Source organism: Oncorhynchus clarkii, chromosome 4 (genome assembly GCF_045791955.1).
Source record: "Oncorhynchus clarkii lewisi isolate Uvic-CL-2024 chromosome 4, UVic_Ocla_1.0, whole genome shotgun sequence".
NCBI classification, from domain to species: domain Eukaryota; kingdom Metazoa; phylum Chordata; class Actinopteri; order Salmoniformes; family Salmonidae; genus Oncorhynchus; species Oncorhynchus clarkii.
Window position 1 is genome coordinate 53,484,378 of NC_092150.1, and position 27,834 is coordinate 53,512,211.

The window sequence follows — 27,834 nt, forward strand, 5'->3', positions numbered from 1 at the left end:
CTAATTCAATTGTACAGGCCTACATGTATAATATAATAACTAGCCTACTATGCCAGTAGCACATAAATCACATGTTCTATGTTCGTCCATTTTAACTGCAAGCATTCAACTGAGTAATGTTACCTGCCTTGTTACTCTACTGTGCACCCAGTCTCGGGAGGGTTGGATTTGCGTGAGTGGGGCTCGATCAGGCTCAGTGCGGTGAACGAGCTCAAACAGCGGCTGTGCGGAAGTTCTGTCATCCGTGCTGCAGAAGGGGCTTCGCCCTCGCGATTATCCTCGTCACAACTTTATGCTTGGATAAAAGCGGTTCAGGTGGAACTTCTGGACAGTACAACCCAACTTGAGTTTTACTACAGCCACCTTTGTTTTCGGTGAGTATTTATTCAGTGGTTTCACAGGGTCAACATTCCTGCGTTTGGAAAAACCTTGTGCCTTTTTTCACCTAGCGTGAATGCGGGAAGCAGCGCGGGGTGGCAGTGCGTGCTTGCGTGACATTTCCGACAACACTGCCGTGGAGCTCTCCATTTTGGTTTCACTTTGTTTGGTCCCCCGATATTTTCAAGAAGTACCACTCTGTTGCTCCGATCGGAATGATTGTAAATTTGTCTAGCTGATTATTACTATTTATTGCGGTATGATTGACAGACATGATGTCCGCGCGACAGTCTCCAAAATAGGCCAATGAAGATGCGTGGGTAGGATGTAAACCTCTCAATTTGAGCCGTCGTGGAGTCCTGACAAAGAAACTGCTGTTTTGAACCACAAACATGAGGGTATTTTTACTGACTGCACATTCTCAAAGTAGACCATTGATGATAGCAGATAGTTCATTGTGGTCAACTACGTTCAAATGCATTCTAGACTTTTATAGATTTAGGCTTGAATAGCTGAAAGACATTTCTGATGAACTCAACTTCCTTCACTATGGAGTGGATTTTAGTCAGCTAAGGCTTAAAATAAAAAAGGCTACAAATGCTTAGTTATTGCAGACTGAACTCCTCTATGTCAACACTGTAGAACATATGTCATTGACAGGCTGGCTGTATATCACATCAAAAATGATAAGCTATATAGAAAACGTTCCTTTTTGCTTCCCGAGGTACACACACACTGAGCGGCTGGATGCCAGAGTCTGCCACGGTGTAGCACGCCTGGAGTATAGGGATTAAGGGCCTTGCTAGAATAACCGAATCACAGCAGATTTGTCCCTATTGTACCCTCTGGTTGAAGGCCCACCCCAGCTAACAAGAACGTCCCCACAACTTTAGAGAAGGTTCCTTAAGAATCTCATTAGGTCATTAAATGACGTTTTCATAGGAATGTTTGTGTGATGTAATGAATGTTTCTAAGAGACCATCTACTTAATGTCACATAGATCCTACCCAGAATATGGTTACTTTATCAGAATCTAAGATGTTAATGTTCTAGACACGTTTTATGGGATCATTTCTGTGTATCAGTTGTCAGGTGTAATTGAACCCCCAAAGAGTTTAATTACACCTTGTTGCTGTTTCCGAGCCTATCAAATCAAATTTGATTAGTCACATGCGCCGAATACAACAGGTGTAGGTAGACCTTACAGTGAAATGCTTATTTACAAGCCCTTAACCAACAATGCAGTTTAAAACATAAGAATAAGAAATAAAAGTTACAAGTACCTGTTCACCTCGCTTCCATCCAGAATGCGAGGTCAGTACAGGTGCATCAAAGCTAAAGGCCGTCAGATTGTTAAACAGCCACCACTAGCACAGAGAGACGGCTGCCTAGCTACAGACTTGATATCATTGGCCACTTTAATAAATGGAACACTAGTCACTTTAAGAATGTTTACATATCTCGCATTACTCATCTCATGTATATTCTGTATCCTTCACTATCTATTATTTACTATCTATTGCATCTTAGCCACTCTGTCACTGCTCATCCATATATTTTATACTTTTACTTTCTCATCCTATTCATTTACTAGATTGTGTGTATTAGGTTTTGTTGCGGAATGTGTTAGATATTAGGTTTTGTTAGATATTACCTGTTAGATACTGCTGCACTGTCAAAATAGTCTGGGTAGCCATTTGATTAGATGTTCAGGAGTCTTATGGCTTGGGGGTAGAAGCCTCTTAGACCTAGACTTGGTGCTCTGGTACTTTGTGGTAGCAGAGAGAACAGTCTATGACTAGGGGGGCTGGAGTCTTTTGCAATTTTTAGGGCCTTCCTCTGACACTGCCTAACATCAAGCCCTGACTGTTCTCATCATTGATTTGATTTACTTATTTCAAGAGCTTTCTGTATAGTTGTCTAATGTTGGTGAGGCATGTTAACCTGTTTTTAATGATAATCCTGAATCACTATGATCAATAAAATATTTTTGTGTACATTTAGAGTTAGACTATGAAAAAATCACTCAGCCATTTCCTAGTTAGCAAAATTTTAATAGTTGGCCTAATTTCAGTTTGTGGCAAAATCAGCTTGTATAGTGTAGAGAATCATTGTACCATCTAAACCGCTGTGAAATATATTTTCCCAAAATATTGTATTTTCAACTGTTTGAAGCTGGTGTACAAAATCAATAGTAAAAGACACAACTAAACTTACGGCTCCCAAGTGTGGCAGTGGTCTAAGGCATGGCATCTCAGTGCTAGAAGCGTCACTACAGACCATGTTTCAATTCCAGGTTGTATCACAACTGGCCATGATTGGGAGTCCCATAGGGCGGTGCACAATTGTCCCAGCGTCGTTAGGGTTTGGCTGGGGTTGGCCGTCATTGTAAATATGAATTTGTTCTTAACTGACTTGCCTAGTTAAAGAAAAAATGTGTTTTCAAAAAAATAACTGAAAGCATAGAAATAGGGCACATAGAACAGATCTACCGCTTCTTGGACTTACTTACAATGCGAATGACAGATCTATAACTCACATTTCTATGTTAATTTGGTCTGGTCCACCAAAAAGTTACATATTGCCACTTTAACAGAGCTGAGATTTACTTCAAAGTGCATTCACTCTATTGCTTACACCTATAAAGTTGTTTCCTTGACATAAACACAGCAAAAAAAGAAACGTCATCTCAATGTCAACTGCGTTTATTTTCAACAACCTTTACATGTGTAAATATTTGTATGAACATAACAAGATTCAACAACTGAGACATGAACTGAACAAGTTCTACAGACATGAAACTAACAGAAATGGAATAATGTGTCCCTGAACAAAGGGGAGGTCAAAAGTAACAGTCAGTATCTGGTGTCGCCACAAGCTGCATTAAGACATTTCTGGGGGAATGGACCTAGCCCTCACCCTCCAATCCAACAAGTCCCAGAGGTTTTATTTTATTTCACCTTTATTCAACTAGGCAGGCTAGTTGAGAACAAGTTCTCATTTACAACTGCGACCTGGCCAAGACAAAGCAAAGCAGTTCAACACACACAACAACACAGTTACACATGGAATAAACAAACATACAGTCAATAATACAGTAGAAAAAAAGTATATACACAGTGTGTGCAAAGTAGATAAGATAAGGGATAAGGCAATAAAATAGGCCATAGTGGCAAGGTAATTATGATATAGCAATTAAACATGAGTGGTAGATGTGCAAAAGATGAATGTGCAAGTATAGATACTGGGGTGCAAAGGAGCAAAAATAAATACAGTATGGGGATGAGGTAGTTGTATGGGCTATTTACAGATGGGCTGTGTACAGGTGCAAGGATCTGTGAGCTGCTCTGACAGCTGGTGCTTAAAGCTAGTGAGGGAGACATGAGTCTCCAGCTTCAGCGAAACGGGTGGCACTGTGATAGACTGCATCCAATTTCTTGAGTAGAGTGTTGGAGGCTATTTTGTAAAAGACATCGTCGAGGATCTGTAGGATGGTCAGTTTTACGAGGGCATGTTTTGCAGCATGAGTGAAGGATGCTCTGTTGCGAAATAGGAAGCCGATTCTAGATTTAATTTTGGGTTGGAGATGCTTAATGTGGGTCTGGAAGGAGAGTTTACAGTCTAACCAGACACCTAGGTATTTGTAGTTGTCCACATATTCTAGGTCAGAACTGTCCAGAGTAGTAATGCTGTACGGGTGGGCAGGTGCTAGCAGCAATCGGTTGAAGAGAATGCATTTAGTTTTGCTTGCATTTAAGAACAGTTGGAGGCCACGGAAGGAGAGTTGTATGGCATTGAAGCTTGTCTGGAGGTTAGTTAGCACAGTGTCCAAAGAAGGGGCAGACGTATACAGAATGGTGCCGTCTGCGTAGAGGTGGATCAGAGAATCACCAGCAGCAAGAGCGACAACATTGAGAAGAGAGTCGTTCCGAGAACTGAACCCCGTGGCACCCCCATAGAGACTGCCAGAGGTCCGGACAACAGGCCCTCCAATTTGACACACTGAACTCTGTCTGAGAAGTAGTTGGTGAACCAGGCAAGGCAGTCATTTGAGAAACCAAGGCTGTTGAGTCTGCTGATAAGAATGTGGTGATTGACAGAGTCAAAAGCCTTGGCCAGGTCGATGAATACGGATGCACAGTCTTTCACCTCTTTGGGCTTAGATCCCGCTAACGGGATCGATATGACAACAGCCAGTGAAAGTGCAGGGCGCCAAATTTTAAAACGACAGAAATCCCCAAATTAAAATTCCTCAAACATACAAATATTTTACACCATTTTAAATATACACTTCTTGTTGATCCCACCACAGTGTCCGATTTCAAAAAGGCTTTATAGCGCAAGCAAGCCAAAAGATTATGTTATGTCAGAGCCAAGTCACAGAAAAACACAGCCATTTTTCCAGCCAAAGAGAGGAGTCACAAAAAGCAGAAATAGAGAGAAATTAATCACTAACCTTTGATCTTCATCAGATGACACTCATAGGACTTCATGTTACACAATACATGTATGTTTTGTTCGATAAAGTTCATATTTATTTAAAAAAATCTCAGCTTACATTGGCTCGTTACGTTCAGTAGTTCCAAAACATCCGGTGATTTTGCAGAGAGCCACATCAATTTACAGAAATACTCATAATAAACATTGATAAAAGATACAACTATTATGCACAGAATTATAGATCAACTTCTCCTTAATGCAACCGTAAAAACGTTACGGAAAAAGCACACCATGCTATAATTTGAGTACAGCGTTTAGAGACCAAAACAACCCAAACAGATATCTGCCATGCTGTGTAGTCAACAGAAGTCAGAAATAGCATTATAAATACTCACGTACCTTTGATGATCTTCATCAGAATGCACTTCCAGGAATCCCAGTTCCACAATAAATGTTTGTTTTGTTCGATAATGTCAATTTATGTCCAAATACCTCCTTTTTGTTCGCTCGTTTAGCCCAGTAATCCAAATTCATGACGCGCGAACATTAGGAGCAGACGAAAAGTCAAAAAGTTCTGTTACAGTCCGTAGAAACATGTCAAACGATGTATAGAATCAATCTTTAGGTTGTTTTTAACATACATTTTCAATAATGTTCCAACCTGAGAATTCCTTTTTCTGTAGAAATGCAATGGAACTCAAGCTAACTCTCACGTGAACGCGCGTGAACGCTTGTCCAGCTCGTGGCTCTCTGGCAGACCTCTGACTCATTCCCCTCTCATTCGTCCCCTCTTCACAGTAGAAGCATCAAACAAGGCTCCAAAGACTGTTGACATCTAGTGGAAGCCTTAGGAAGTGCAATTTGACCCCATAGACACTGTGTATTCGATAGGCCAAGAGTTGAAAAACTACAAACCTTAGATTTCCCACTTCCTGGTTGGATTTCTTCTCAGGTGTTTGCTTGCCATATGAGTTCTGTTATACTCACAGACATCATTCAAACAGTTTTAGAAACTTCAGAGTGTTTTCTATCCAATACTAATAATAATATGCATATATTATCAACTGGGCCTGCGTAGCAGACAGTTTACTCTGGGCACCTTATTCATCCAAGCTACTCAATACTGCCCCCAGCCCAAAGAAGTAAATCAATGGCGGTTATGATATCGTTTAGGGCCTTGAGCATGGCCGAGGTGCACCCATGACCAGCTTAGAAGCCAGATTGCAAGGCGGAAAATGTACGGTGGGATTCGAAACGGTCGGTGATCTGAAAGGCATGGTAGCATAGATATAGGTCTGTAGCAGTTTGGGTCTAGAGTGTCTCCCCCTTTGAAGAGGGGGATGACCGCGGCAGCTTTCCGATCTTTGGGAATCTCAGACGATACGAAAGAGAGGTTGAACAGTCAAGTAATAGGGGTTGCATCAATTTCGGTAGATCATTTTAGAAAGAGAGGGTCCAGATTGTCTAGCCCGGCTGATTTGTAGGGGTCCAGATTTTGCAGCTCTTTCAGAACATCAGTTATCTGGATATGGGTGAAGGAGAAATAGGGAGGCTTGGTCGAGTTGCAGGGCAGTTGACCGGGGTAGGGGTAGCCAGCTGGAAAGCATGACCAGCCGTAGAAAAATGCTTCTTGAAATTCTCAATTATAGTGGCTTTATCGGTGGTGACAGTATTTCCTAGCCTCAGTGCATTGGGCAGCTGGGAGGAGGTGCTCTTATTCTCCATGGACTTTTCAGTGTCCCAGAACCTTTTGTAGTTTGTGCTGCAGGATGCAAATTTCTGTTTGAAAAGGCTAGCCTTAGCTTTCCTAACTGCTTGTGTATATTGGTTCCTAACTTCCCTGAAAAGTTGAATATCATGGGGGCTATTTGATGCGAATGCAGTACGCCACGTGATGTTTTTGTGCTGATCAAGGGCAGTCAGGTCTGGAGTGAACCAAGGGCTATATCTGTTCCTGGTTCTACATTTTTTGAATGGGGCATGCTTATTTAAGATGGCGAGGAAGGCACTTTTAAAGAATAACCAGGTGCTCAATGGGATTGAGATCCAGGCTCTTCGCTGGCCATGGCACAACACTGACATTCCTGTCTTGCAGGAAATCACGTACAGAATGAGCATTATGGCTGGTGGCATTGTCATGCTGGAGGGTCATGTCAGGATGAGCCTGCAGGAAGGGTACCACATGAGGGAGGAGAATGTCTTCCCTGTAGCGCACAGCGTTGAGATTGCCTGCAATAACAACAAGCTCAGTCCGATGATGCTGTGACACACCGCCCCAGACCATGACGGACACTCCACCTCCAAATCGATCCCGCTCTAGAGTACAGGCCTCGGTGTAACTCTTATTCCTTCGACGATAAACACAAATCCGACCATCACCCCTGGCGAGACAAAACCGTGACTCATCAGTGAAGAGCACTTTTTGCCAGTCCTGTCTGGTCCAGCGATGGTGGGTTTGTGCCCTTGGGCGACGTTGTTGCCGGTAAATGTCTGGTGAGGACCTGCCTTACAACAGGCCTACAAGTCCTCAGTCCAGCCTCTCTCAGCCTATTACGGACAGTCTGAGCACTGATGGAGGTATTTTGCGTTCTTGGTGTAACTCGGGCAGTTGTTGTTGCCATCCTGTACCTGTCCCGCAGGTGTGATGTTTGGATATACCAATCCTGTGCATGTGTTGTTACACGTGTTCTGCCACTGTGAGGACGATCAGCTGTCCGTCCTGTTTCCCTGTAGCTCTGTCTTAGGCGTCTCACAGTACGGACATTGCAATTTATTGCCCTGGTCACATCTGCAGTCCTCATGCCTCCTTGCAACATTATGGCGTTAGTCATTAGTGCTGGTGGCTTGGGTTCGAGACCCGCTAGGCCGCAGGGGCGGGCAACTCCAGTCCTCGAGGGCCTGATTGGGTTCACGCTTTTTCTCCATCCCTAGCAAACACAGCTGATTAATCGGATTGCATTCTAAACTGAAGATCATGATTAGGTGGTTATTGGAGTCAGGTGTGTTAGCTGGGGTAAAAACTGTGACACCAATCAGGCCCTCGAGGACTGGAATTGCCCACCCTTGCAGGGAATCACCCTTCTCTCACATCCCTAGCAAAATATGTTAATGTCATTATTTGGGAACAGAACTTATTTCAAAAGTTATTTGATATGCTCAGCTATGTAGAATGAATAAATACTGATAATTTATGAAGTAGCGTAAATCTAATTTTATTTGTCACATACACATGGTTAGCAGATGTTAATGCGAATGTAGCGAAATGCTTGTGCTTCTAGTTTTGACAATGCAGTAATAACCAACGAGTAATCTAACCTAACAATTTCACAACAGCTACCTTATACACACAAGTGTAAAGGGATGAAGAATATGTACATAAAGATATATGAATGAGTGATGGTACAGATCGGTATAGGCAAGATGCAGTAGATGGTATCGAGTACAGTATATACATATGAGATGAGTAGTGTAGGGTATGTAAACATTATGTTAAGTGGCATTGTTTAAAGTGGCTAGTGATACATGTATTACATAAAGATGGCAAGATGCAGTAGGTGGTATCGAGTACAGTATATACATATGAGATGAGTAGTGTAGGGTATGTAAACATTATGTTAAGTGGCATTGTTTAAAGTGGCTAGTGATACATGTATTACATAAAGATGGCAAGATGCAGTAGGTGGTATCGAGTACAGTATATACATATGTGATTAGTAATGTAGGGTATGTAAACATTATATTAAGTTGCTTTGTTTAAAGTGGCTAGTGATACATTTTTTTTTACATGTATGGCAGCAGCCACTCAATGTTAGTGGTGGCTGTTTAACAGTCTGATGGCCTTGAGATAGAATCTGTTTTTCAGTCTCTCGGTCCCTGCTTTGATGCACCTGTACTGACCTCGCCTTCTGGATGCTTGCGGGGTGAACAGGCAGTGGCTCGGGTGGTTGTTATCCTTGATGATCTTTATGGCCTTCCTATGACATCGGGTGGTGTAGGTGTTCTGGAGGGCAGGTAGTTTGCCCCCGGTGATGCATTGTGCAGACCTCACTACCCTCTGGAGAGCCTTACGGTTGTGGGCGGAGCAGCTGCCGTACCAGGCGGTGATACAGCCCGATAGGATGCTCTCGATTGTGCACCTGTAAAAGTTTGAGTGCTTTTGGTGACAAGCCAAATTTCTTCAGACTCCTGAGGTTGAAGAGGCGTGGGTGGACCAATTCAGTTTGTTTGTGATGTGTACGCCAAGGCACTTTCTACCCTCTCCACTACTGTCCCGTCGATGTGGATGTCCACGATCATCTCCTTTGTTTTGTTGACGTTGAGTGTGAGGTTATTTTCCTGACACCACACTCCGAGGGCCCTCACCTCCTCCCTGTAGGCCGTCTCGTCGTTGTTGGTAATCAAGCCTACCACTGTAGTGTCGTCTGCAATCTTGATGATTGAGTTGGAGGCGTGCATGGCCATGTAGTCGTGGGTGAACAGGGAGTACAGGAGAGGGCTCAGGACGCACCTTTGTGGGGCCCCAGTGTTGAGGATCATTGGGGTGGAGATGTTGTTACCAACTCTCACCACCTGGGGGCGGCCCGCCAGGAAGTCCAGTACCCAGTTGCACAGGGCGGGGTCGAGACCCAGGGTCTCGAGCTTGATGACGAGCTTGGAGGGTACTATGGTGTTAAATGCTGAGCTGTCGTCGATGAACAGCATTCTCACATAGGTATTCCTCTTTTCCAGATGGGTTAGGGCCATGTGCAGTGTGGTTGCGATTGCGTCGTCTGTGGACCTATTGGGGTGGTAAGCAAATTGGAGTGGGTCTAGGGTGTCAGGTAGGCTGGATGTGATATGGTTCTTGACTAGTCTCTCAACGCACTTCATGATGACGGAAGTCATTTAGCTCAGTTAGCTTAGTTTTCTTGGGACAGGAATAATGGTGGCCCTCTTGAAGCATGTGGGAACAGCAGACTGGGATAAGGATTGATTGAATATGTCCGTAAACACACCAGCCAGCTGGTCTGCGCATGCTCTTAGGACGCGGCTGGGGATGCCACCTGGGCCTGCACGTTAACATGTTTAAATGTTTTACTCACGTCGGCTGCAGTGAAGGATAGTCCGCAGGTTTTGGTAGCGAGCCGTGTCAGTGGCACTGTATTGTCCTCAAAGCGAGCAAAGAAGTTGTTTAGTCTGTCTGGGACCTCTACATGCTTTGTAAGTAGGAAAACCTGCCAAATCGGCAGTGTATCAAATACTTGTTCTCCCCACTGTATACAGAATAACAACAGTACATCCTGCCAGCACGCCCACAAGTGTGCTGAATGACACGTGGAAGAGAGCGAGGAACAAGATGGGAGAACAATCCAGGCTGTTTGCTCTGAGACCGTCATAATGATGTAATGAAACAAGCAGGGAGCAGATTTCGAACCCTCAACATTCTAGCCCGAAGTCCAGCACGCTATCGACTGTGCCCAAATGTATTAATTGGGGTGGGGGCCAATTGTTGCTAAAAACACTTTATCAATTGGAATCTTTAACAAGTGGAAAGGGGACAAAGTATTATTATTAGTTTTCCACAAGCATAGCAGGCAGTGAATTCTGCTGACAATATTGCTAGGATGGGCTATTAGCTAAACAATAGACTATCCAACCTTTACTAAAGAATTGTCTAATACCCAAGCAAGGTGTGGAACCCCCCCCCAACTTGCAACAAGTTATTCATATCCATCCTTCCACATCTACCTACACACGTACAGTGGGGAGAACAAGTATTTGATACACTGCCGATTTTGCAGGTTTTCCTACTTACAAAGCATGTATAGGTCTGTAATTTTTATCATAGGTACACTTCAACTGTGAGAGATGGAATCTAAAACAAAAATCCAGAAAATCACATTGTATGATTTAAGTAATTAATTTGCATTTTATTGCATGACATAAGTGTTTGATCACCTACCAACCAATAAGAATTCCGGCTCTCACAGACCTGTTAGTTTTTCTTTAAGAATCCCTCCTGTTCTCCACTCATTACATGTATTAACTGGGAGCTGTGTAAGGACATCAGGGATAAAAATTGTAGACTTGCACAAGGCTTGGTGAGAAGGCAACCACTGTTGGCGCAATTATTAGAAAATGGAAGAAGTTCAAGATGACGGTCAATCACCCTCGGTCTGGGGCTCCATGCAAGATCTCACCCTGTGGGGAATCAATGATCATGAGGAAGGTGAGGGATCAGCCCAGAACTACATGGCAGGACCTGGTCAATGACCTGAAGAGAGCTGGGACCACAGGCTCAAAGAAAACCATTAGTAACACACTATGCCGTCATGGATTCAAATCCTGCAGCGCACGCAAGTCCCCCTGCTCAAGCCAGCGCATGTCCAGGCCCGTCTGAAGTTTGCCAATGACCATCTGGATGATCCAGAGGAGGAATGGGAGAAGGTCATGTGGTCTGATAAGACAAAAATATAGCTTTTTGTTCTAAACTCCACTCGCTGTGTTTGAAGGAAGAAGAAGGATGAGTACAACCCCAAGAACACCATCCCAACCGTGAAGCATGGAGGTGGAAACATTATTTGGGGATGCTTTTCTGCAAAGGGGACAGGATGACTGCACAGTATTGAGGGGAGGATGGATGGGGCCATGTATCGCGAGATCTTGGTCAACAACCTTCCGTCAGTAAGAGCATTGAAGATGGGTCGTGGCTGGGTCTTCCAGCATGACAACGACCCGAAACACACAGCCAGGGCAACTAAGGAGTGGCTCCGTAAGAAGCATCTCAAGGTCCTGGAGTGCCCTAGCCAGTCTCCAGGCCTGAACCCAATAGAACATCTTTGGAGGGAGCTGAAAGTCCGTATTGCCCAGCGACAGCCCCGAAACCTGAAGGATCTGGAGAAGATCTGTATGGTGGAGTGGGCCAAAATGCATGCTGCAGTGTGTGCAAACCTGGTCAAGAACTACAGGAAACGTATGATCTCTCTAATTGCAATCAAACGTTTCTGTACCAAATATTAAGTTCTGCTTTTCTGATGTATCAAATACTTAGGTCATGCAATACTTAAATCATACAATGTGATTTTCTGCATTTTTGTTTTACATTCCGTCTCTCACAGTTGAAGTGTACCTATGATAAAAATGACAGACCTCTACATGCTTTGTTAGAAGGAAAACCTGCCGAATCGGCAGTGTATCAAATACTTGTTCTCCCCACTGTACCTACCTTCACACGGTTAATGTTCTGATTTTTTTTATATCATAGACAGATATATATATATATATATATATATATATCAATCAATCATGGCTCCCGAGTGGTGCAGTGGTCTAAGGCACTTCATCTCGGTGCAAGAGGCTTTACTACAGTCCCTGGTTCGAATTCAGGCTGTATCACATTTAACCGTGATTGGGAGTGCCATAGGGCGGCGCACAATTGGTCCAGCGTCATCCGGGTTTGGCCCGGTGGAGGCGTTCATTGTAAATAAGAATGTGTTCTTACCTGACTTGCCTAGTTAAATAAAGGTTCAATTTAAAAAACAACTGGCGGGTAACCGCAGCGCAATCAATAGGAAGTAAACAGTAGCTGGTGCTGAAAATATAGCTCTTTATTTTTATTTCTTTATTAGGCCTACTTACAGGTGCAACTGGTCAAAAATGTTAGCATCCTCCATAAAACAATAATTTAAAGAAAAAAGGCTACATGTTCAAACTAAAACAATGTAACTAATAATTAAAAGCGCACATTTGTAAATCCTAAACTCTAAAAGTAATTGGAAAGGTTGATACAAATGATGTGTGACATAGTGGTTACAAAAAAGAATGTATCCCTTCATGTTGTATTCAATGCTTATGTACTCTAAAGTGTTACATTTCTAACTCAAAACATCTTTATGCTTTCATTAATCTTCTTGATCTTCTTCCTTTTTTGTAGCAATTTTAAGCAAATTGCGCAAGGGCCTCAGTTGATTTGTCTGTGAAGATGACATTGTTGAATGTCTCACCAGCTTTGATCCATGCCTGGGCCTGCAGGACACAAAGTTCTTTGTTTGTCAGACAAATCTTTGGGTCGAATCTACAGAACAGTACAAAACAAGCGAGTGAGAATGTCTCACCCCATGTTCAAGAATTGCCTTTCTCGCTCACTCTAGGTTAACTGAAAACTAAATCTCCAAAATATTGTTACTTTTTAATCAAAGCGTTTATTATTAATTCATTAAGAATGATATAAAAGCACCTTAGGATCTGTGAGAATATCTAACAAAAGCAAAAGCCTACAACTATATTAGCACCGTTTCACGCTGCTCTGAGGCAAACATAGGGACTGGTCCTGATAAATCAGATTTTTATTTTCACTTAATCTCCGTTTTGGTATTGGTTAGACAAGAATGGGAAAATTATGGTACAGAAATGTTATGCTCTTAGTGTAACCTTTATTTAACTAGGCAAGTCAGATAACTTCTTATGGATCAGGTCCCACCTCTACAACTTCCGGTGAAATTGCAGAGCGCCAAATTCAAATTAAATTACTATAAATATTTAACTTTCATGAAATCACAAGTGCAAAACATCAAAATAAAGCTTCACTTAATTGTTAATCCAGCCGCCGTGTCAGATTTCAAAAAGGCTTTACGGCGAAAGCAAACCATGTGATTATCTGAGGACAGCGCTCCGCACACAAAACTTTACAAACAGTTAGCAGCCAAGTAGATTAGTCACGAAAGTCAGAAGTAACAATAAAATTAATCACTTTGATGATCTTCATATGGTTGTACTAACAAAACTCCCAGTTAGACAATAAATGTTTGTTTTGTTCGATAAGGTCCCTCTTTATATCCAAAAACCTCAATTTTGTTGCCGCGTTTTGTTCAATAATCCAATGGCTCAAGTGCGGTCACAAGAGGCAGATGAAAATTTCAAATAGTATCCGTAAAGTTCTTAGAAACATGTGAAATGATGTTTATAATCAATCCTCAGGTTGTTTTTAGCCTAAAAATCAATAATATTTAAACCGGACAATCGCATCGTCAATATAAATGAAAAACAAGAAAGACGCGCTCCCGGGATTATGCACCAAACAGGTTGGGGACTTCTCATTGAAACAGCTCATTCTCCCTCAATTTTCAGAATAAAGTCCTGAAACAATGTCTAAAGATTGAATGGGATCTGGGTCCTATCCCTTTAATTGGTGGATTGGCTTTCAATGGAAAAACACCCATTTCAAAATAATAGCACTTCCTGGATGGATTTTCCTCAGGTTCTCGCCTGCCATTTCAGTTCTGTTATTTTAACAGTTTTGGAAACTGTAGAGTGTTTCCTATCCACATCTACCAATTATATGCATATCCTAGCTTCTGGGCCTGAGTAGCAGGCAGTTTACTTTGGACACGCTTTTCATCCAAAATTCCGAATGCTGCCCCCATCCCAAAAAAGTTCATAAATTCTTATTTACAAGGACAGCCTACTCTTTCCTCGTGCCCTGCGGAGCTTATTTTGCTAAATAGCCCAGTAATGTACTGCCGACTGTCACGGTGTACAGCACCATATTTTCTGTTCCATCCTAATGGAAACCCAGAGGGTTTTTCATATTTCTTGGAATAGAAAAAAACATAATATTAGTCAATTTAATTAAGCAAGTACCAGTCAAAAGTTTGGACACACCTCCTCATTCCAGGATTTTTCTTTATTTTCACTATTTTCTCCATTGTAGAATAATAGTGAAGACATCACAACTGTGAAATAACACCGGCCTCCTGTGTGCCCCGCATTCTGTAGTAGACTGCTCTCCCTTATGTAAGGAATTAGGCACTTTCCCATGTTTACTACAGTAAAATAAAATGTTTACTACAGTATTGTATATTGAACAGTAACCTAATAAACAAAAACTCATTTCATCAATATAATAATGATAAAAACTCTTTCAAAATGCAGATGATTATTTAGTTATGGATCCATAACGAATTACTATGGGAATAAATATTGCTGATTTACAGAAATATTGGTACAAATCTGTCTAATGAAGGCAAACCATTTAGACTCCTCCAATCCCGTAGCCTACTCCCTACTCCCGACCGTCACGTTGTACAGCGCCGTATTTTCCATTCCACCCTAACGGAAACCATGAGCGTTTCGTTTTTAATTTTTCTCTGAGTAGAAATACCATAATATTAGTCAAATTAACCTCTCTGAACCACCCATCCCGGATCCGGTATAATTGTCATCAGCAACGCTGAATATTATAGCGCAACAGTCAAATAATATTACTAGAAAATATTAATATTCATGAAATCACAAGTGCAATATTGCAAAACACCGCTTAGCCTTTTGTTAACCACTTGAAGCTAGGGAGCACTATTTGTATGTTTGGAAAAATAACGTTCCCAAAGAAAACAGCCTATTTCTCAGGACCAGATGCTTGAATATGCATATAATTGACAGATTAGGATAGAAAACACTCTAAAGTTTCCAAAACTGTCAAAATTTTGTCTGTGAGTTAAACAGAACTTATGTTGCAGGCTAAAACCTGAGGAAAATCCAATCAGGAAGTGCCCCTGTTTTTGAAACCTCTCTCCTATTGCCCATTTTAAAGGGACATCAACCAGATTCCTTTTTCTATGGCTTCCCTAAGGTGTCAACAGCCTTTAGACATAGTTTCAGGTTTTTATTTTGAAGAATGAGCGTGAACGACCACATTGCGTAAGTGGATAGGTGGGGGCTCTCAGACTGAGTTGTGCGCAAAAGAGAAAGGCGACCATTGTTACTCCCGGTCCTAGTGAAAAGCCAACTGTCCCGGTTGATATATTATCGAATAGATATTTGAAAAACACTCTGAGGATTGATTATAAAAAACGTTTGACATTTTTATGTGGACATTATGGATATCATTTGGAATTTTTGTCTGCGTTGTCGTGACCGCTCTTTCCGGTGGATTCCTGGGCATAACGCAGGAGGTATTTGGATATAAAAAATATCTTTATGGAACGAAAGGAATTTGTTGTCTAACTGGGAGTCTCGTGAGTGAAAACATCCGAAGATCATCAAAGGTAAACAATTAATTTGATTGCTTTTCTGATTTTCGTGACCAAGTTACCTGATGCTAAGTGTACTTATTGTTTTGTCGAGTGATCGATAAACTTACACAAACGCTTGCATCATTTCAAAATCTGAGACGACAGGTGGATTAATTAATTAAGCTACATTTCTTAATCAATCCCATCTACTATGTTATTACAAAAAATATATATATTGTAATGCCAATACGGAATACTATCAAATGCGTCTCAAAGGTGGTCAAACTAGCAATAACTTGCATTAACAAAAAATTATGGCTGACATAGATAACGTGCCACAGAATGCTGCAGCAGCCCGCAAGGTGTGCCGCAGTATGACTATGTGTATATATATGTATATATATATATATATATACTATCATTCTTTATATAATTTATCTTTGTTTATTTTTATTTAGCTTAGTCACCTGATTTCTTAATTTTCAGTACATTTGCCATACCTTTTGCCTCATCTCTCTCAGCCAAATTTTTTTCAATTCCTCATCAATCCAAAGGGATTCAACAGTTGTGTGATCTGATTCGCCGAAGTTGGGACGGGGGATGGCTTCATACGCGTCATGGTGGGACGGTAGGTAGCCTAGTGATTAGAGCGTAGTAACCGGAAGGTTGCAAGATCAAATCCCCAAGCTGACATGGTAAAAATCTGTCGTTCAGGTGCAGAATGACAGATTTTTACCAAGGCAGTAAACCCACTGTTCCTAAGCCATCATTGAAAATAAGAATTTGTTCTTAACTGACTTGCCTAGTTAAATAAACCTAAAATCTTTTTTTAAATGGATGTTTGTGTATACATGGTAAAGCACGCTGGATCCTCTTGTGGGACAGGATACATGTTGGTGATTTTTTGGCAACATTTGTTTTAGACTGGTTTGATTTGAAAGTCACCCGCAACAATAAAGACTACTTCCGGGTGAGAGGATTCTTGCAGGCTAATGATCCTTTACAGTTCGCTGAGTGCCGCCTTGGTTTTGCTTGTGGCGGTATGTACACAGATGTGATAATAACACACGTGAATTCCCTCAGCATATTATAGTGGGGTCAGCATTTAAACATCAGAAACTCCAGGTGGGGTGAAGAGGAGCTTGCAATGTTTTCAACTTCGGGACACCAGGAATTGTTTGAGAAAGCACAGCCCCTAACCCTGACTTACCAGAAGCCACCACTCAATCCAATCGAAATATGGAGAAGCCGTCCGGATCTATAGCAGAGTCGAGTTTATTGTTCGTAAGCCACGTCTTAGTAAAAACAGACGCCACATTTCCCTGATGTCCCTCTGCTGTTGAAGCCTTCCTCTGATTTCACAAATATTGGAGTTTGATACCCCAGGTCAGGACTCCACTGAGGAAGGTGAATGGATACATATGTGTTAAGTTGTGTACGGCACAAAATGAGTTAGGGAACTCCCATGACCCCAAAAGCCTTAGAAAGTTAAGTCAAGGTCAAAGGTAACACACAGATCAAAATTGGCATCCTCTGCCTCGTAGGTGTAGTGGTCCAGGGTGATGAAGTAGAAGCCTGACTAACCTTGTCAGATATGTTTTCTACGCACACTGATCTGTCATCTGAGAACAACTGCAGTGAGAGAGAGAGTAAAAATAGGAAATGTCATAGTTCATTTGGAGTTGGAAAGTTTAACATCTTAATGTTAAACAGTGCATTTTAAGACTGTTGCTGTATCAAGAGGCAACTATGGATAATCATTTAGCTAAATAAATGATAACATACTATGTGGGACTGAGTCGAGTACCAATCCATGCCACTCATCAGTCAGTATAATACTAAGCCAAATAGCCTACTGTCATTTCACGCCCAACCCTTGTCATGGAGAGCTATCCTCCTACAGGTTCCCTTCATCCCTTACGTGTGTGTGTGTGTGTGTGTGTGTGTGTGTGTGTGTGTGTGTGTGTGTGTGTGTGTGTGTGTGTGTGTGTGTGTGTGTGTGTGTGTGTGTGTGTGTGTGTGTGTGTGTGTGTGTGTGTGTGTGTGTGTGTGTGTGTGTGTGTGTGTGTGTGTGTGTGTGTGTGTAGGGATGAAGTCAACCTATAGGAGGATGGCTCTCTAGTCAGTACAGAATTATCCTCTGTATAGAACCATCTTTCTAACCAAATAGACAGCAGTTGATAATAGTTAATAACATAATGCTTTTGATATTTGTCACATGCCCCAAATACAACAGGTGTAGGTAGACCTTACAGTGAAATGCTTACTTATAAGCCCTTAACCAACGATGCAGTTTTAAGAAAATACCTAAAAAAAAAGTAAGAGATGAGAAAAACAAATAATTAAAGAGCAGCAGTGAATAACAGTAGCGGAGCTATATACCGGGTGTTACGTTACAGAGTCAATGTGAAGGCTATATACAAGGGGTACCGATACTGTGTCAATGTGGAGGCTATATACAGGGGGTACTGGTACAGAGTCAATGTGGGGGGGCACCGGTGTCGAGGTAATTGAGATAATAATGTACATGCAGGTAGGGTTGTTAAAATGGCTATGCATAGATAATAACAGAGAGTAGCAGCATGTGGGGTGCAAATAGTCTGGGTAGCCATTTGATGAGCTGCTCAGGATCCTTATGACTTGGGGTAGAAGCTGTTTAGAAGCCTCTTGGACCTAGAATTGGCGCGCTGGTATCGCTTGCCGTGCGGTAGCAGAGAGAACAGTCTATGGCTTGGGTGGCTGTTGTCTTTGACAATTTTGTGGACCTTGCTCTGACACCGCCTTGTGTAGAGGTCCTGGATAGCAGGAAGCTTGGCCCCAGTGATGTACTGGGCCGTACGCTCATACCCTCTGTAGTGCCTTGCGGTCGGATGCCAATCAGTTGCCATACCAGGCCGTGATGCAACCCGTCAGGATGCTCTCGATGGTGCAGCTGTAAAATCTTTTGAGGATCTGAGGACCCATGCCAAATCTGTTCAGTCTCCTGAGGGGGAATAGGTTTTGTCATGCCCTCTTCACGACTGTCTTGGTGTGCTTGGACCATGTTAGTTTGTTGGTGATGTAGATGCCAAGGAACTTGACGCTCTCATCCTGCTCCACTTCGTCTTTGTCTTGATCACGTTGAGGGAGAGGTTGTTGTCCTTGCACCACATGGTCAGGTCTCTGACCTCCTCCCTATAGGCTGTCTCATCGTTGTCCGTGATCAGGCCTTAATGATGGTGTTGAAGTTGTGCATGGTCGTGCAGTCATGGGTGAACAGGGAGTACAGGAGGGGACTGAGCACGCACCCCTTAGCGGCCCACGTGTTGAGGATCAGTGTGGCAGATGTGTTGTTACCTGCCCTTTACCACCTGGGGGCAGCCCATCAGGAAGTCTAGGATCCAGTGGCAGAGAGACATCAGATATTTTAACATTCTGTTTCACGGAAACATGGCTCACTCGGGATACGTTATCGGAGTCAGTACAGCCACCTGGTTTCTTCACGCATCGTGCCGACAGAAACAAACATCTCTCTGGTAAGAAGAAGGGCAGGGGTGTATGCCTTGTGATTAACGAGTCGTAGTGTGATCATAACAACATACAGGAACTCAAGTCCTTTTGTTCACCTGACCTAGGATTCCTTACAATCAAATGCCGGCCGCATTATCCACCTATCCACCCCCCCCCCCCAGAGGTGTCTGCCCTGAACAAACTTAATTGAACTCTATGTAAACTGGAAACCACATATCCCGAGGCTGCATTTATTGTAGCTGGGGATTTTAACAAGGCTAATCTGAAAACAAGGCTCCCTAAATTTTATCAGCATATGGAAGGCGCAACCTAGGCTGGGAAAATTCTGGATCGTTGTTACTCTAACTTCCGCGACGCATACAAAGCCATCCTCGCCCTCCTTTTGGGAAATCTGACCACGAATCCATTTTGCTGCTCCCAGCCTATAAAACAGGAAACGCCCGTGCTCAGGTCTGTTCAACGCTGGTCCAACCAATCTGATTCCACGCTTCAAGATTGCTTCGATCACGTGGACTGTGATGTGTTCTGGATAGCGTTGAACAACATTGATGTATAGGCTGATTTGGTGAGCGAGTTCATTAGCAAGTGCATCTGTGATGTTGTACCAACAGCGACTATTAAAACCTTCCCCAACCAGAAACCTTGGATTGATTGCAGAATTTGAGCAAAACTGAAAGCACGAACCACTGCTTTTAATCGGGGCAAGGCGACTGGAAACATGACCGAACACAAACAGTGTAGCTATTCCCTCCAAGGCACCTACACCACCCGATGTCACAGGAAGGCCAAAAAGATCATCAAGGACAACAACCACCCGAGCCACTGCCTCTTCACCCCACTCTTCACCTCCAGAAGGCGAGATCAGTACAGGTGCATCAAAGCTGGGACTGAGAGACTGAAAAACAGCTATGTCAAGGCCATCAGACTGTTAAACAGCCATCACTACATTGAGTGGCTGCTGCCAACATACTGACTCAAATCACTAGCCACTTTAACAATTAAAAATTGGATGTAACAAATGTGTCACTAGTCACTTTAAACAATGCCACTTTATATAATGTTTGCATACCCTACATTACTCATCTCATATGTACAGTGGGGCAAAAAAGTATTTAGTCAGCCACCAATTGTGCAAGTTCTCCCACTTAAAAAGATGAGAGGCCTGTAATTTTCATCATAGGTACACTTCAACTATGACAGACAAAATGAGGGGAAAAAATCCAGAAAATCACATTGTAGGATTTTTTATGAATTTATTTGCAAATTATGGTGGAAAATAAGTATTTGGTGACCTACAAACAAGCAAGATTTCTGGCTCTCACAGACCTGTAACTTCTTCTTTATGAGGCTCCTCTGTCCTCCACTCGTTATGATTGGAGCTTGCCTAATCAATAGCCTGCTTTAATAACAGAAGCTCAAATAAATAACTATTGATAATTGAATATTGAAATCATAGTTGATTACCTGGTTAGTTAGATTCTGGACTGAAAAATTATAGCGCTTAGCTTTTTATTATCGTCCCTACTTCACCTTGACTTTCACCATCAAAATCCGGTTTCCACTAAATAACATAGCCACATCATAAAAATGTATGAAAACAAATGTTTTATTTTTGGCTTTAATTTAAGGTTAGGGTTAGGTGTAAGGTTAGCAGTGTGGTTAGGTTCAAAATCAGATTTTAATAAGATACATTCTTAGAAATAAGAGAGTTTAGCCATAATCGGTTTGACTTTGTGGCTGTGTTATTTAGTGACAACTAAGTTCATTGGCTATAATTGTCACCTGCATTAAAAGATGAGTAAAAGATTGCAGTTGCGAGAGCAAGATTTTTTGGTGTGAGAGGATAAATCCATGTCAGGTGCGGAGTGTACGTGAGAGCTCAGTAACTTCTGAGTATCAACATGTAGTATCTCTGCAAAACAAAACAAATCTCTGCTCTCAAATTCATATTTTGCAGGTGGTAATGATGTTCTGCATGCTCAAACTCACACTTGCAAGTTTAATTTGCGTGCCTCTGCTGCCTGTGTGCCCGCTACACTCATCCTCTGCTCACTGGACTTCTCATCTGTGCTTTTTTTGCTCAATGATGTTTCATCAAGCTCAACATTTCCATCTTTCCATCTCGCACAATGGACTTTAGAGGCCGATTTGACTTTAGAGGCCGATAGGTGGTCTACAGCATTGTCAGCCCAGGAACACCACTAAAAATGCATCTAGCTATTCCATTTGGTACAGTAACATCGCACAATATACACTACCGTTCAAAACGTTTGCGGTCACTTAGAAATGTCCTTGTTTTTGAAAGAAAAGCTAATTTCTAAGTCCATTAAAATGACATCAAATTGATCAGAAATACAGTATAGACATTGTTAGTGTGGTAAATGACTATTGTAGCTGGAATTTTTTAATGGAATATCTACATGAGTACAGAGGTCCATTATCAGCAGCCATCACTCCTGTGTTCACTAATCCAAGTTTATCATTTTAAAACGCTAATTGTTTATTAGAAAAACTTGTTTTCAATTATGTTAGCACAGATGAAAACTGTTCTGATTTAAATAAGCAATAAAACTGTCCTTCTTGAGCATCATTTGTGGATTCGATTAGAGGCTCAAAATGGCCAGAAACAAGGTACTTTGTTCTGAAACTCGTCAGTCTATTCTTGTTTTGAGAATTGAAGGCTATTTCATCTGAGAAATTGCCAAGAAACTGAAGATCTCGTACAGCGCTGTGTACTACTCCCTTCATAGAACAGCGCATACTGGCTCTAACCAGAATAGAAAGAGGAGTGGGAGGCCCCGGTGCACAACTGAGCAAGAGGACAAGTACATTAGAGTATCTAGTTTGAGAAACCGACACCTCATAAGTCCTCAACTGGCACCTTCATTAAATAGTACCTGCAAAACACCAGACTCAATGTCAATAGTGAAGAGGTGACTCTGGGATGCTGGCTACACTGCATAAAACCCACGAGTAGCCCAATGCCTTTATTTCAACTAGCTAATGTTAGCTAGCTAGCTAAAGCTATACTGAACAAAAATATACATGTAAAGTGTAGGTCCCATATTTCATGAGCTGAAATAAGATCCCAGAAATGTTCCATGTGCACAAAAAGCTTATTTCTCTCCAATTTTGCACACAAATTTGTTTACATCCCATAGATATCGTTAGATTCCTTTGAGAACAAAACAGTCTGAATACAGAAGATGTTAGCTAGCCAGCTAAGTAGCCGTGTTTGCTAGCTTCAACATTGTATACACTAAGATTAGTAACTAGCAGGCTAAAAACTCCACCCAACACTTACCTAACAGTCCATGAGAAAGGGGCCATTTCGGCGCCACTCTTCCAACTTTAAAAATGTATTCCAAAGTATATCCAGTTTCTGGATTGGTCATGAGCAGTCTTTTTATCGCTTCTTTTTCTCTTTTGGTGTCGAGTTGATTCAGATCCAAAAACGGAGAATTATGCTTGTTTCTGTCGATATTTTCTGAAAAACTGTCCTGGTAGCAGGGACAACATTATCTGCAAACAAGTTAGCTAGCTTATTGGCTTAGTCTGCTCTGTGTTTGCTTTTGGCGGCTGTAGCTCGCAGGTTACTTTCTTTCCTCTTCAGCCCCGAAGCCATGGCAGCAGCGTCGTTTGAGTAGGCATGATTTAGCACAATGACACACCTTGCCCAAAAGGCCAGCCCAAGGCGGCTCAGGGCTCAACCCTATTGTATTCATTCAAAGTGAAAACACAACACAAGAAGTGGGGCGACCTGTGGATTCCACCTTTTTTAAGGCATGAGTGTTAATCTTTCAAAATAATTTAATAAGCAACCATTAATCTGTAAATTATCGAATGCCTAGGAGTGTGGAGTACCTACAATTGTGTTTTTATGTTGCGTTTGTTGGGTCTCCTCTTGTGTTGTGAAAAGACTGATTCAGATATGTCTCTTATATTGTTGCATTTAACCTTTATTTTTCTTGGGGTATCATGAAGAAATAACAGCTTAATTTAGCTTATAAAGACATCGTAAGACATGCAATTGGTCTCTGCACAAGTTTAACACACTTGTTTTCGAACAGATTTGATGCTACATTGCTGTTGTTTAGCATCTGTAGATGTAAGCATTGCTTTGCTAATTCTCTCCTCTCTGCTCCTTTTCCAGTTTGATGGCGAGGCCTAGCCACAGTGAGCATGTCCTGCAGCAGTTCAACAACCAGCGGGAGTGGGGCTTCCTGTGTGACTGCTGCATTGCCATTGGCGACATCCACTTCCGGGCCCACAAGGCCATGCTGGCTGCCTGCAGCTCCTATTTCCGCATGATGTTCATCCGAGACCAACAGGGGACGGCGCGCATGGACCTCAGCAACATGCAGATTAGCGCGGAGTGCTTCGACCTAATCCTGCAGCTCATGTACTTGGGCCGCATCGTGGTGGGCAGCTACGAGTTCGAGGAGCTCAAGGCCTCAATGGCCTTCCTGCAGATGTACTACATCCCTGACTCCCTGGAGGACCTCGGGGACATCAGAAGCGCCTCAAACCTCACACCGTCCTCCTCTTCCTCGTCCAGCTCCTCTTCGTCCGCTGGCCCAGCAATTATCGGCAAAATGATGTTTGGAGTCCGCATGTATGAGCAGCAGAAGCCAGGTGCCCCAGAGAGCAAGCCCAAAGTTGCAATTACTGCTGTGCAACCAAGCATTCCTGTCCCAGTCAACAGGCCTCCACTCGTGGTGGAGGACGTGGCACCCCCTTTGGTAGTAGTAGCATCACCGTTTCTAGACAGTGTAGCTGAGCAACCTTGTGACCTGCGCAAGAGGCCCAGCGCCCGGATCGCCACCTTAAAAGAGCGCCCCCGCTTCGGACGCACATACACCTGCGATGACTGCGGCTTTGTTTTCAGTTGCGAGAAGCTGCTGATTGAGCATATCCTCACCTGCACCAACCGTAAGGCCTTCAAGGTCCCCAGGACCAGCGCAGGGGCAGACAATGATTCCAGCAAGGCGGAGAGCTCGGCCTCTGAGGAGATGGAGGAGCACAGGGTGGTCTGCAAGGCTAGAGGAGATTGGCCGGACCACAAGTCTGACTCCGACACGGCGATCAGGTCTGTGGCAACTGGTACGGAAAACGAGTCTGGGTCTGCCAGAAATATCACCATCAAGGTGGAGCCGGAAGAAAACGTGGTGTCCGAGATGATGGATGGCATTAAGGTGGTCCAGGTGGAAGATATCAGTGCGAGACACAGTGCACTCAATGACACTATGAGGGACCCGATTAAATTTGACCAGGAGCCCAAGGCTGGTGTTTCCGTCATGAACGACAGCAACAAGCCATTTGAAGGGCACATGTCCAGCAATGAGGATTCTGGCATACCTGCTAAGATGCACAAGATTAAAGAGGAGAAGAAGGACGTGAAAAGTTTGCCATGTGAGCTGTGTGGAGAGCTTCTCACGGAGGAGTACCAGTCAGCCCACTACATCTCCAGCCACATGGGCCACATCTGTGCCTGTGGGAGGTGTGGCCAGGTCCTAATCAAGGGGTGGCAACTGCAGGAGCATGCTGAGCGCTGTGGCGAACCTCAGAGTGCGGACACTGACTCTCATGGGGAGGAAGGCGACACGCCCCTGCCAGAGGACCTGCAGGCCATGGACGATGGACTGCTGGAGGGGGGCGACCTGGCCTGCCCCCATTGTGGCCTGCTTTTCCAAGGTGAAAGCCTGGCCTTGGAACACGCTCTGACCTGCCATGAGCAGGAGCTGTTCCGCCCTGTCCTACTGGAGGATGACGGTGTCGAGCCTGACCACCGGCGCAAGCATTTCTGTGCCATCTGTGGTAAGGGCTTCTACCAGCGCTGCCACCTGCGGGAGCACTACACCGTCCACACCAAGGAGAAGCAGTTCAGCTGTCAGACGTGCGGCAAGCAATTCCTGCGTGAGCGGCAGCTCCGGCTGCACACCGACATGCACAAGGGCATGGCGCGCTACGTCTGCCCCGTGTGCGACCAGGGCACCTTCCTCAAACACGACCATGTGCGCCACATGACCTCGCACCTGTCGGCCGGGGAGACTATCTGCCAGGTGTGCTTTCAAATCTTCCCCAGCGGAGAGCACCTGGAGAAGCACATGGACGTGCACCTGTACATCTGTAGCGTCTGTGGGGAGAAGTTTCGCCTTCGCAAGGACATGCGGAGCCACTACAACTCCAAACACACCAAAAGACTGTGTCCTGCCTGAATGAATGAATGTCTGTCTGTTACTTCAAAGTCATAAACGTGAGAACAAATGTATGCACTTAAACACCAAAAAATAGAACCTACTAAATCTGCACTTTCAAAATGTATGCATAATCGAAGTGTCTTATTGCCTAAAAGTTTAGGCATATATTTTAGAGTTTGATGTCTATTTGTTTTCCACCCCTGTACTAAACACACAATGTAATTTCATGACATTTCCACGTACGGTAGACAAATCCTTAGCACATTTGCCACACACAGAAGAGTGGCGCAGCGGTCTAAGGCACTGCATCTCAGTGCTAGAGGCGTCACTATAGACTCCCTGATTCGAGTACACGCTGTATCACAACCCGGCCGGGATTGGGAGTCAGATAGGGTGGCGCACAATTGGCACAGTGTCGTCCGGGTTTGGCTGGTGTTCTAAACTGACTTGCCTAGTTAAATTAAAAATGTAAACATTTATAGACAAATCCTGAGCAAATTTGTTCATGTTTTAATGCTTTTGGAATCTAGTGTCTAGCAAACAGCCTATGCAATACACAGTTAATGGAATGAAGTGGATTCAAATTAAGCTTATTTTATTATTATTGTAATATGAATCCACACTTCAATATAGTCTTGTTGAGCAGTTACTGTACCTGCGCTTATACATTTAAAATAATGTCAATACGCAAAAACACTAGAATTGTTCCACTGGTTGAAACCAGAACAAATAGAAATGCATACTGAATATTGGCAATGGTTATAACTTAATTCCCTATGAAATTGTTCATGCCACAAAGGCAAGAGCATGCACTCGCTCTTTTGCATAATCAATTATTTAATCTGTTGTTCAGATTTCATGGTAATGTAGGGGTATTGTAAATTACCTATACAATTAGCAACATAACTTCTGTACCCAGTGACTAGGACAGCCATCAATTTGGCTTTACAGACAAATCAAAAACTGTAATATTTCCTTTTTGTATACTGTACACAGCCTAAAATCATTAAGTCTGAATCCACTCTTAATAACTTTTATGTATTAAGTGATCTCTGTTTTATTCATGTTACTTTAGCCTTCTCTTCAGCTTGGATAGGTATCAAAGTCAAATGTGTGTTACATTTAAAGCTTCCCTTTACATTTGCCTTTTGTATTAACTTGGCTGCATTTACACAGGCAGACCATTTCACTAACTGGTCTTTTGACCAATCAGATCAGCCCTTATTGTATGATTGCATTGCACAGCCAATATTAAGGTTTGTCCTACATTGGTGTTGTATTGCGGGGAACTACTTGAGCAATATGTCTCCTGCATGTTAGATAGTATCACACACATGTTGCTACTGTGAAATGCCAATAATGTTGTTTGTTTCACTGCAGAGAGAACATAATCTCTGAAAACACCTTGACACGACATGCATTAGTGTGGGAGCTAGTGAAGCCTCTTAAACCAAAAAAAAGCTTACAAAATAACCATGTATGGATGTTGTCTATTAGTTACCTTAACAGGGTGACATCCCTTCAGGGGCTAAAATAATCATTATTAATGAGCAAGCAAGCAAATGTTTGTATAATCCACAACTCAATGCCCCATTCAATCAAAATCAGGGTAAAGGACATTTCCTTCACACAGTAACAGTTTTTCAAGAACCATGCATCTTCTGTGTATGACTGTACCTTCTGAGCTAACATGGTTCTGAGGAATAATTTTTTCCCCCTTATATTGCATAACCTAACTATTGGACGGAAATGAGTTTGAGAACCCAAACTGGTGTTATACAAAAGCATAGGTCATTTTGTATTTTTACTTCTGGAATTTGTTATTGGATTTTAGAACCTTTTAAAACGATACATACATACAATCTGATAACTCACCCCAAGTGATGCTGATTTCCCTTGGTAAAAGGTAGGCCTAGTGCACTCAAAGGTTAATTTTCTAGCTGTTTGTTACTTTTCACAGTAGTGTTAAATGGCTCTTAGTATGTATCCTGTTTCAAAAGATAAAGAGTGATGAGTCATCTTTTAAGGATCTGAATTTAGTGTATCACTGTCGCTGTTTTTTGGTGGTCATTTCATAGTTTTTTTTTTATTTTACCTTTAAGGGTTGTGTTGTGTTGGTAGCAAGGTCACGTTCAGAAATGTCAGTTTTGTTGGTTGACTGATGTTTGGGTATCTGAGAGGTCAAAACATTATCGCACCGGTTTGTAAAGCTGTTTAAAAATATATATTATTTACCCACGATTAATGTTTTCATTTGGATATTGATGCTTTTTCTCAAGGTCTGAATAAACCAAGAGGATACTCTCCGTGTGAAAAAA

The 27,834-nt window shown here is 42.7% G+C and overlaps 1 protein-coding gene across 1 annotated transcript; it reads left to right on the forward strand.

Annotated features, from left to right (window-relative positions):
* Nucleotides 1-231: 231 nt before the first annotated feature.
* On the forward strand, nucleotides 232-27,834 carry LOC139406943 (zinc finger and BTB domain-containing protein 1-like). The gene is made up of 2 exons (XM_071150123.1): nucleotides 232-374; nucleotides 23,470-27,834. The coding sequence occupies exon 2, from the start codon at nucleotides 23,474-23,476 to the stop codon at nucleotides 25,532-25,534; it is 2,061 nt and encodes a 686-aa protein (XP_071006224.1). The 5' UTR covers nucleotides 232-374; nucleotides 23,470-23,473; the 3' UTR covers nucleotides 25,535-27,834.